Source organism: Myotis davidii, unplaced genomic scaffold (assembly GCF_000327345.1).
Source record: "Myotis davidii unplaced genomic scaffold, ASM32734v1 scaffold608, whole genome shotgun sequence".
NCBI lineage: Eukaryota > Metazoa > Chordata > Mammalia > Chiroptera > Vespertilionidae > Myotis > Myotis davidii.
Genome location: NW_006300025.1, coordinates 2,783,745 through 2,796,139, shown reverse-complemented (window position 1 = coordinate 2,796,139; position 12,395 = coordinate 2,783,745). Strand labels below are relative to the sequence as shown.

Sequence of the window (12,395 nt, the reverse complement as noted above, 5' to 3'; positions counted from 1 at the left end):
TCAGCCAAGGAGTAATGGCTTCCTACCACCACTCTGTCTGGGGGAAAGCTGCCCCTCCTGCTCTTGACCTACAGCCAGCCAGTTCAGTTCCTCCTCGTGTGTCCCTGGCACCTTTCACGGTTCTGCCCCAACACGGGAGCTCACAGCCAGTGAGTCCTTTACCAGGGCCAGAATGGAAATAAAACTAAACTGAGGAACATTTATCCGGAATTACCAACAGAGGCCCAGCTGAGGAAGAGACTCATATCAAGGAAGGACAGAAAACACCTGGGAGACTAGGAGGTAGTGAGAGGGGTGGCCCAGCTTCCACAGGCAGCAGGCCGAGATTAACGAGGGATCTCTGGGATTGGGAAGGTGTTTCCCCTGAGTAGATCGTGGACAGAGCCCAGGCCGGGCTCCACAGCCTGGAGTACCAGAGCCAAGACCAGCGGCCCACCTAATACCCCATGTGCCAGGTGGCAGGGTTTCTGGCTGCCAGGAAGTCCAGAGTCAGCTGGAGATTAAAGCCTCAGGGTGTGTGTGTGTGTGTGTGTGTGTGTGTGTGTGTGTGTGTATTTTTAAAAAATAAACAAACACAGAGCAGAGGATTTTTGTTTGTAGCTACTCACCCAGCAGACTGTATCACTAATGCAATTAAGATTCAAAAAGAATGTCTAATGATAAAAGTAATTTTCTATTTTCAAAATATTACAAAATAGTCATTTTTGTTTAGTATTTTAATACTGTGAATGATTTCACAAAAGATACAAATGAATTTAAGTCGCTCAGTTTTAAGAAAAGGAAAGAGAAAAGATTAGAGGTTCAAGTTAAATCACTCTTCCAACTAAAGTTCAATGGAGAACAATGAGGTGTAGGCACTCAATTGGATACCAAAAGTAAATAATGAATAAGATGTACTTAAAGACTCTCACAACCGATTAGGGTCTGCAGGCATACACACACACACACACACACACACACACACACACACACACACAAACTATCACACTGAATGTTTGTTTATTCATTTAAAAATTTGTATTTCACACCAACTCTGTTAGACAATAACATTCTAGATATTGGGGATTCAGGAATGAAAAAGACTACCTTGCACAACCCAAGCAAGTTAGTTAGTAAATGAAGGAGAAAATACTGTTATGATAGATGGCATGTAGAATGTAAGACCTTAGGAGCTGCTTTTGGTTGAGTAGTCAGAGGAGTCCAGGCGCATAAGCTGATGCCTAAAGGATAAGTAGTAGCCTCAAGACAATAAAAGAGAATAGAAACCAAGAACACAAATGACTCTTTCAAGGGGTTTTGCTGAAGAGTGAAGATGTTCTTATTCCTTGACATTTACCTTCCTTGATTAGCCTCTGGCCGTTTGGTCTTCTTCCTAATTGTGTTAGTTTCCAGTGGCTTCCGTAACAAATTACCATGCACTTATTGGCTTAAAACAACAGAAATATATTCCCTCATAGCTCTGGAATCCAGAAATCCAAAATTAACATCCTGGGCAGAAATCAAGGGGCCAGCAGGGCCATGCTCCTTCCAGAGGCACTAGGAGAAAATTGGTTCCCGCCTCTTCAAACTTACAGTGGTTTATGGTGGCTGCTAGCATTCCTTGCCATGTGGCTACACCACTCCAATCTCAGCCTCTATGCTCACATGGCACCTCTTCTGTATTATCTCCCTCGATCTCTCTCTCATAAAACACTTGTGACAGCATTTCAGACCCCTCAGATAATCTAGGATAATCTCTTCATCTCAAAAGCCTTAATCATACCTACAAAGAGCCTTCGGAAAGGAAGGGAACATGTATAGGTTCCAAGGATCAGGAAGTGGACATCTTTTGGTGGGCCATGTTTCAGTCTACCTCCGTTGGGACCTGTTGCATGGACTTTTTCCACATAAGATTTATTGTAACCATGTCCCCTCACTATTGGTAACCTTTTTAAAGGCTATTGCACATCTGTCCAGTGGACACTTACAAATTCAGCAATGCCTCTCTTGTGCGAAACTTTGGGTTTTTTAGTTTGTTTATTTATTTGGATATTTTTTGCTTGTTCATTTATAGCGTTATAATTATGCTTAATGAATAGTCTTGAATATGTATATTTTTACAGATTTAATATTATTTTCTCAGATTTGCCACAGTTGAGGTAAAAGAATATGAACATCTAATGGGTTCTGATAATCATTTCCAACTTGTATTCCAGAGTGTTGAATTAGTCAACCTTCATAGCAGTCAGAAACTCTGAGTTAGGAATCTCCTAGCCCAGAATGGACTATCTTAATTACAACACGTATTTATAACTTAGTAGGCAGAAAAGGGAAGCCAAAGATCTTGGGTTTTAATGTGCAGTTCAGTTTTAGAGAAGCTGAATATTTCCCCAAATTTATTATAAATAAATATATTTTTGTGTAGTTAATTTTGTGCAAAAATATGTATGTGTATGTGTGTGTATACATATATATCTATACTAATAAAAGGGTAATATGCTAATTAGACCAGACATCTTCTGGACATCCTTCTAGAAAAAGCCACAGTGGCGGGGGCTGAGGCAGAGGCAGTTAGGGATCAGGCCAGCAGGGGAGAGCAGTTAGGGGCAATCAGGCAGGCAGGCAGAGTGGAGAGGCAATCAGGCAGGCAGGCAGGCAGGCAGGTGAGTGGTTAGGAGCCAGCAGTCCCGGATTGCAAGAGGGATGTCCAACTGCTGGTTTAGGCCTGAAACCAGCAGTCGGACATCCCCCCAAGGGGTCCCAGATTGGAGAAGGTGCAGACTGGCCTGAGGAACACCCCCGACCCCGTGCATGCATTTCATGCAATGGGTCTCTAGTTTTTTCAATAACTGCTAGGCCCAAGATAGAGCTGCTCCTCTTGGAGTGCCACATCAGCAAATGGAAACAGATCTAACTTTTGTGTTCCTGTAAATGTGCCTCTTGACCAAGAAATGCAGCATATCCAGTCATCCAATCCCCAAACAGCAAACCGACTCTGGGCTTTATGCTTATTTCCTTACTCTTTCTGCCCCAAACAAGGTTGATTTTGTGGCTCCAGCTAATCGGTTATTTTCTATTTTTCTCGTCCTTGTTCTTTATTCTGTATCCCTTAAAAGCTTCCAGCCTTCTGCCCCATTCTGCAATTGTCCAAAAGGAGTCTATTCACTTTATGAAGTATTAAATAAAGCTTGTTTACATCACCTATATTGTCTTCTTTAATCATTTTTAACAGTATGTATGCATGCGTGTGTATATATATGTGTGTGTGTGTGTGTGCGCGCGCACATATATTTATATATACATACCTACACACTGAAAAATAGAAAATCTGAACATATATTAATAACCTTGAATGGAAATGGAATGTCGCCAAATAGGAACCTGAAGTCAGAGCCAGCTTCCAAGGTGACTGCTCCAAATCTTGCACTGAACTAACCTGTGCTCTCCTGAAAGTGTGCAGACACCAATAGCCAGAGGACTCTGCAGTGTAGAAAGGGTTGCAATCCAGCAGCAAAATAAATGGCTTCATGTTGGGCTTAGAATTAATACATTTTCCTTTGTTGGCTGCCATGTGCAAAGACTATGATCCTTAGTAATTGCTTCCTTAGTTGCTTTGCTCAGATTAAATTAGGTAGATACGTGATATTTTAAGAGTCTCACAAACACTGTGTAAACAGACACAGAACTCACAGTGACCCCAGTGCAATGGGTGCGGCCCACAGCCAGCCAATTCCATCACGGGGACATTCAGAGTATTCACTCACAAGCAATTGATTTTCAACAGAAAAGTCCGTAGGATCAAGCAGCCTGTTGGGATGAAAATCCCCCGAATCACCTCTATCACCATGTTTTCTAGTAACTAACTCCTGACACCATATAGTGTAATGGCCAAATTACTATAATTATCCAGCAACACAAGTGGCGTATCAACATTATTTTAAACATGGATTTTTTTTTTTGCATAATCTTTCATTATCATCATTCAGCCTACCATTTGGAAATGGAAAACAACAACAAACTGTGATCTCCAACCAGAAGAAGAGAGGTCACCAAAGAGAACAAATAAAAGGGCTATTTACATGTGAATATACTAAGTGAGATGTGCTTTACAGTTAAATACACTCTTGAAATTCATTAAATGCCTTCTCCCCGGCTTCATAAATGTGGGCAAAAGAGACATTGCCTACTGAGAAAATAATCCCAGCACATAATGATCATAACGAATATAAATAAAGCCACTTTCCTTTCAAAGACCTCAAGGCTCTATGTAAAAATGCATTTGCATTTCTACCATTGTGAAATGAATGTCAGGTGATTAGCACAGCCTAGCCAGAGGCCATTCCCAGAGTTGAGGAAGAGAGTCTAATGCGCTTTCTAGTCATCTTGCTCTCTGCAAATTAACAAATTCTTAAGTGGGTGCCTTAAGAATCATATGGTGCTGCTGTTTTAATATTTTGAAGTTTTCCCCCTCTTTGTACCTGACCCATCGTCCCCTCCACCTAGACCAGTGGTTCTCAACCTTCTGGCCCTTTAAATACAGTTCCTCGTGTTGTGACCCAACCATAAAATTGTTTTCGTTGCTACTTCATAACTGTAATGTTGCTACTATTATGAATCGTAATGTAAATATCTGATATGCAGGATGGTCTTAGGCGACCCCTGTGAAAGGGTCATTCAACCGCCAAAGGGGTCGCGACCTACAGGTTGAGAACCGCTGACCTAGACTCTCCCTTTCCTCTGGCCCTCTCCACGTTATTTTCTGTGTCCAGGAGCTATGCATGCATATATGTTCTTTGGCTATTTTCTTCACCTTCTTTCTTCCCGTCCAACCCTCTCATCTCCCCTCTGACATCTGTTAGCCTACACCAGGTGTCCATGATTCTAGTTCTACTTTGTTCGTCACTTCATTTTTTTGCCATGGAAGCAGTTACTGTCAACCTTGGAGAGAAATACATTAGTCTGGGCATAGATCTGGTATTACTTGTTTGTCAACATCTCCAGCAAAGCATTAGTTAATTCTAGAATATCAAAGTTGACAAGAGTAGCTAAAGTTTTGGAAGAATGAAATTTTGTCACCTTTCTATACTAAAAAGACATTTAGTGGTTAAAAAAAGGACAAAATTTGAATTATAACAGAGCATGTATGAGCATTAAGTAGAGTGGACTCTGTTACCAATGTAATAGGCATTTCGACAGACGTGAGCAGAGCAAGGACAATGGGTCAGGTACAGAAGGTCATCAGGGTGGAAAGCCCCATGTACCTAATAAGGGGCAAAATTGGGAAAACAAGGACCTCGCCCCAGGGTAATCTTTCCTCCCCTAGCCTATCACTGGTCATGAGGTTTGGAACTCCTCACCTTTCCTCCCTAAAGATAACATCTAAGCCTCAGTTGTGTTTCAGCTCCAGGCCCAGAAAAGCAGCAAAACCAGACAAACTATGCCATGGCTGCCTCAGGACCAGCTGCATTGACTAATGACCCTCCCCTGGCACTGACCAATCAGTGGAGACCACTACCCTGAAAGGACACACCTGGAAAGCTGATGGATATTCTATTGAGATCTTCCCCTGACCCCTCCTCTAAGATTCCCATCTGCAAGAGAGAGAGATAAATACCTTCAACGCAAAGGACCCAGCTCTCTCCAGGGGGGCAAGCCCATGCCATTCCCTCCCCACCTTTCCCCTAAGGGACCCCATGAGACTTGCAACCGGGGGAGCAATGGGCAGTGGCAGCTCTTCCTGGGCTAACCCCCTGAACCTGTCTCCAAGGCCCACTTTTCTCTGACTTCCCAGTGAGCTAAAGCAGCCCAGCCTAGGCCCGTGGTTGGCAAACTGCGACTCGCGAGCCACATGTGGCTCTTCGGCCCCTTGAGTGTGGTTCTTCCTAAGCCTTAGGAGTACCCTAATTAAGTTAATAACAATGTACTTACCTATATAGTTTAAATTTAAAAAATTTGGCTCTCAAAAGAAATTTCAATCGTTGTACTGTTGATACTTGGCTCTGTTGACTAATGAGTTTGCCGACCACTGGCCTAGGCTCTCCTGTTGCTTCTCTGTTGAGCCCTCTCTTGTTTCACTGTCCTGTGTGCATTTGCTGCGGCCAATATTTTTGCTTGCTCTGCTGCACTTTGTCTCTTGACTGAAATCCTTCCTTCAAGAAGACAAGAACCGAGGTCTTGGTGTCTCACAGGTACCACCACCACTTGCATTACTGCCATAGCCTTGCAGACATGGCCACAGGGCTCCAGACAACTATTGACACAGGATCCTAGGTGTTCATGGGCTAAATTATGTCCCCACAAAATTCATGTTTAGGTCCTACACCCAGCACCTCAGAACGTGTCTATATTTGGAGATAGCACTTTTAAAGAGATAATGAAAGTAAAATGAGGTCATATGGTAGCCTTTAAGCCAATATGACTGTATCCCAATAACAAGAGGAGCTTAGGACATGGACAGGGACAGAGGGAAGACCACACGAAGACACAGGGAGAGAGCAGCCATCTAGAAGCCACAGAGAGAGGCCTCAGAAGAAACCAACCCTGCCAATGCACTGATCTCAGACTTCTAGCTTTCAGAACTGTGAGAAAATAAATTTCTGTTGTTTAAGCTCCTCAGTCTATGATACTCTGTTATGCCAGCCTGAACAACGTAATACAGAGTCCTTGTGGGTCACTAGTTAAATAACTACAGAACATACTGGACATTAAAATAGATATTCTGAGATACATAATGCAAATATTTTGGCAGAAACACTGCTATTCTCTGTAGACGAGTGCTTCACCCATATTTGGAATCTACAAGGTAATCTAGAAGGCAACCAGGCATATAAAACAGAACCTTGGGAAGATGGACTAAAAGACCCGTCTTTTATTTTATTGACACACAATAAATGGTTTGATTTAGCCATTGTTTCTTAGGTCTGGCACATGGAGTGATTCCAGATGTTTCCTACCCCTACAGAGGAGAGAATCTGAGGTCAGAAGCAAATGTAAGTTTGATGAAAATTAATATATGAAGAAACATTTCATGATAAAAGTGATTTCTTTTTAAATTTAAAAGGCAGCATGGCTACGTTTTATGTAGATTGTTATAAAAATTATATTTTGAAGGATCTTCTAAATGTATATAGTAAGCAGCACTTTTCCTAAGTGAGTTGGTTATATTTGTGAGGGGCTATATTGGTTATTCTTTTGAAAGCTCACCATTCTGTTATACAAAATTATATTTCTCCCTGCCAATGGCACATTACGTTCCACAGAGATCCTGTATACTAGGCCCCAGTGGTATGTTGAGATTCACAGATCTGAACCTTGCTAGGCCTCATTTAACACAGATCCCTGCTCCCCAGGTCATACATGACAAACAAGAGTTTTGCTTCTTGCTTCTTTTTTCTTTTAAGTAGAAAATGTGGCAATGCCAATACAGCTGTGGAAACACACAGGCTGTGACCTATTTTGCCTTATGCATTATCAAGAAAATTGCTAGCTCAATTCTGATTCCAAAGTCTTTATTGTGCAATACAGTGAACAAGACAGAGCTTGATTTGCAAAGGCTGGGCAGAGCCAGTGGTGGGGTCAACTGGAAAAAAAAATTATTTTGAGCCATTGTATTGTCACTGAAGGAATATATTCATAAACTGCCAGGCATATGGACTATGTTGATATGTGCTCACTAAGTATTCAGGCTCTTAGCATCTGTGTTTCTTTATGAATTCTTCCAATATTCAGAGAACTTGCTATTTCTATACTAGGTACTCCACTACATAAAATCATACACTTTTATCAGATTTTCCTTACACTGGGACAAAATGTGTATCTTTAGACATTTTTCCTATTGGTCCCAAGATTTAATAATTATAAACCATAATTTTCAAGTCTGTGATAGGTTATATATGCAAAACGAATGGCTAAAAATGAAAACATATACAAATTAGTCAAGTAAAATGCAAACTGAAAGTGCTCAGTAAACTTTTTAAATGCAATGTTAACTTCGGATATGGCGGATAGGATGGACAGCAGGCTGATCAGAATGTGTGTGAATAGCTAACGGGGAGCCATGGTATTAGCTTAGGAAGGTTGAGCTGGGACATTACTCTGCTTGGAAGGGTTCAGGCTGGTGTGAAATTGCAAGTTTCACAGCTGGTGGGAAGAGGCGTGACCCTGAGTCCAGGATGTGAGAAGCAGCAGTTTATTTGAGAGGTGATCCCAGGAAGCACCAGGAGGGTGGTGAGGAAGAGAGAAAGGGAAGGTGAAGTATGTGTCATTGCACAGCTCACCACTGTGGACAGCTGGAACCTACCTCTGTGGAGGAACGGAGGGAAACAGTATAAAAATCCTGTCTCCCAGTTCTCCCACCAGAAGCATGAGTATTTATTCCCTGACCACTATCACTTGTGTATGTTTTCACAGCAGCGTCTTGGCGTGGGTTCCCTGGGAAGCAGACGTGGAGTCAAGGATTCCAGTTCAACCATTTACTTGGGAGCTGACAGAGAAAAGAGTAGTCAGGGGGCAGTGATGTGAGGCAGGCAAAGAGAGCCTGCGCTCAGAGTGTTAATTCCTGGCGATCTGGCCTGCCTCTGGCACAAGGGAGAGTGGCCGGCCAGTTCCAAATCCCACAGACGCAGAGGTGAAGAGCCCACAGATGGAATTTGTCCAGAGCACACACACAATAGTGTTGAGTCAGGATAGAAAGAAGTAGGGAAAACTCCCAACAAGTGGGAGGAGGAAGTAGGAACGGGCTTCGCAGGCCAGTGAGCCCTTTCATCAGAGCCCCCACCTCCACATCTGACACCCCTGCCATGGTCACGGAAGTCACCAACAACAGGAATGAGCTACTGTCAGGTCGTTCCAAGGTGGAGACAAAAAACTGACCAGAGGCCGACCCCAAAACTCATTATATCAGCCTTATAATGAAAACCAACACCTCAAGTAGAAGGGGGTGCCAAGGAGGACCAACACAAGAACAGACCATATTAGGAGCAAGACCCCCACCCAACCCGAAGGTGGAGACAGAATTTGGTACCACAAAGTTTAAAAGCCGGGATCACGTAAAATCCCGGGAACTGACTGCGTGCACAACGTACTCCAGCTGGCCTGCATCCATTTGGACATGTACTCTTGCTTCTTTCAGAGCAGCACCCGCACCCTGGCATCTCTCTTTCTCTACCTGAATAAAACTTGCTTTTGTTCTTACTCCCACTCGATATTGAAACCTTTCCTGCATGAGTCAAGAGCCTGGAGGTCGCCTGACAAGAGAAAGGTCCGGGACCATGCCAGGCAGGGCCGGTCCCCCATATGGCGGGTCTGGTGACAATCTTAGGGATATGCCACTGTGAACTCATTAAAGTGCTAATTAAATACCTCGCTGAAGTAAAAAAACGGATCATGTATCTAGTGTAGTAAAACCCACTGGAGTTTTCGGTCAAAGCCATCTTACATAAGTTACACCTTGCCAAGCAGAGAGGGCGGGAGCCGGGTGCTGGGTCAGCCCCTGATGAGAGTTAAAGCCTTGCATGAGCTTGGGCAGGTGTAAAAAGGAAACCATGTCACCTATCCTAGCTCTCCTATCAACTTATAGGAACAAAATGAGATATATATGAAAATCCTTTGAAAAAAAAGCACTAAACAAAATACAAGGTAGAAGGCACAATGATGTATGCCCATCTGAACCAAGAATTTTAGTTCATATTTTAGAGAAATTATATTTCCTTTAACTTGAGACTTTCATCAGAAAAAACATGAACAGGAGATCATAGAATTTTCTCTGGAGCCTCATTCTTTGTTGTTGATAGGAAGATGGCAGCAAATGTGGTGATGACTCTTTTCTTAGACATAATGAGTTGTTGATTATTTGTGGATCCATCCCTGAGTTATTTGGAAGGCTACAGTAGTGCTCCCTGGTGAAAATTTCATAATCATCTTTGTGTCAGTGAACACAAAACTGGATTTTCAAAAATAAACAAGGCACAGAAGATAACACAAGTTTCCTCATTTCCTTAATGTACCATTCTTTTTTGAGACCAACTAATTTTAAGTAAAAATATTGAAGGCCATAGAGAGAAATAGAACTTCTTTCAGCTTCCATATCTCTGTGGGCTTTTGCTAAACAGGGATATACTAGATTATGTGTGTTTTTAAGTCTAAATTTTAAATTTTGTTCTCCCCATAAGTTTCCAGAATAGGAATTTTCCATTCATTCTACATATATCTGGCGCGATCATCAGTAGCCTCAAAGCTTCTCAGGAACACACTGGAAAAGACGATATCATTTCAACTTGTTTTTTAAAAATATTTTTATTGATCTCAGAGAGGAAGGGAGAGGGAGAGAGGGATAGAAACATCAATGATGAGAGAGAATCATTGATCGGCTGCCTCCTTCACGTCCCACACTAAGGATCAAACTCGCAACCTGGGCATGTGCCCCAACCAGGAATCAAGCCATGACCTCCTGGTTCATAGGCTGACACTCAACCACTGAGGCGCAGCGGGGGAAGGGGAACAACTTAAAAATTTTTTAGGACTTACTCTGTACTTGGCACTGAGTGAAGTACATCATGTACATTCTAACATTTAATCTTCCCAACAATTCTTTGGGTTAGAGACTATTTTTTTTTAATCTCCATTTTATACATGAGAAAATTGATCTATAAAACCTATTTAATGCCACTTTTGATAAGAATTTATACATATGAAAATGACAATGATAACTTATGACTGAAGATTGTCTCATGCTGAAAAGTTCCTTCAGTGCACGCCAACATCTCTTTGCTAAAAAGCATGTGTGAGTCAGCCTTCACTATTAAAAAACAGTGACCGCAAATCTCTCTTTTGGGAAGAGAGCAGTCATCAGTACAAAAAGGAAACCACCTCTGCATCCGTGGCTGCGCTCCTTCTCTGCACTGAGTGGACATTCAGATGAGCTCTGTACTTCCAGGCACTTGGTCTCCCATCGAGGGAATGACGGCATGCGCCACTGTTTAGATTAACAGGAATTTTGCCACCACCCAGTGTGTTTCTCTTTCTATTTTATTTTTTAACAATCTTGATATATAATTTTGCAGAAACAAGAAAGTAGAATAATTCAAAATGCCCACATTTTAACTTGGGAAGACTCAAGTGGGTGAAAGGCCAATCACAAAGAGATAACAAGTGCTAACAACAATGACCAACGTTAATTGAGCACTAGAGTAAAGCACTTGACATGAGTAATCTCAGGGAAGCTTCACAACTCCTCTATGTGTGAGATATCACTGGTTTTCCTATTTTAGAAATGAAGAAACCCTGGTGTAGAGAAATGAATTAACAGACCTTACCTGCATCTGTCTGATTTAAGAACCGAAACATTTAACTGCAAAGATACCCAGGAATGCAGTAAGATCTCATTCGTAAATTAAAAGACCAAAGTTTGAGATTACCTAATTTCACTTGATGAAAATCCTGATACAATGTTTTAAAATCAATTTTGTTATTTCAGATGGGTAGGAATAAATTAAACAAGTTAAAAATGACTATTTGCAATAGGCCAGCACTATATAAGAATTTGCTAATGATATAAACACAGAAGCACTAACTGGTGGGATTAAAACTTAAAGGCATATAGAACTTCTTGAGTTACTGATTTGAAAAATTCACTCATTATAATTACGCTTGCATGAGTACGTAAAATCATCAAATACTACCAATTATTTCACCATGAACAATCTGAAGGCAGACATTCTGAGTTTAGAAAACCTTAAACTGCAAGGCCACTATGTTTAATTAAACTAAAATTTAAAATTTAGACTATCTGAGCTCATGGATATGTGCACAAGGATTTGGTTAACCAGAGGAAGAACCTATACCTTAAAGAGAATTCCAGAAGGAGCTATAAAATTAGTTCCGTCACTTAGTAAAACACAGTTGTGTACAGGCATGGATTTAATTCCTGAATGTTCCTGTGATAGCCACTGTACCTTGACTTTCTTGAAAGCTTAGGTCTCGTGGCAGCTCCAGAACGTCATCAGGATGTGGGATACAGAATCCGTGGAAGGGCCCCAAGTCAAAGCACTCATGCAGGAGCTCCATGTTCACACTTGAGCACACGCTCATGAACCCAACAGCTACACCTTCCACCTGAAACATCCAAAATATCTGGTTACTCTATCAGACCTCCAATGGATTCTCAGCATGAAACTTTCATGAGTCCATAGCATAGTGGGTGATTGGACCAACGTAGTTTGGCGAGTACTTTGAGGCATTTGAGGGAGGGAGCAGTGCTTTCCTTCAGCAGCTCTAGTGTCCAGCACAATGCATGGCACACACAACACACTCAAAACAATCCTATATAATAAAAGCCTAATATGCAAATTGTCCCCTGAACTGGGAGTTCAACCGGGAATTCCACCAGGGGGCGGGGCTGGCAGCCACGGGAGGAAGGA

At 42.0% G+C, this 12,395-nt stretch overlaps 1 protein-coding gene across 1 annotated transcript in view; it reads right to left on the bottom strand.

The window, feature by feature from the left end:
- The window catches only part of CFAP61 (cilia and flagella associated protein 61), a 230,857-nt gene that overhangs the window by 176,499 nt on the left and 41,963 nt on the right, over positions 1 to 12,395 (bottom strand). Inside the window, 1 exon segment of the mRNA XM_015572036.1 lies at positions 11,931 to 12,090. Coding sequence (XP_015427522.1) covers positions 11,931 to 12,090 — 160 coding nt within the window.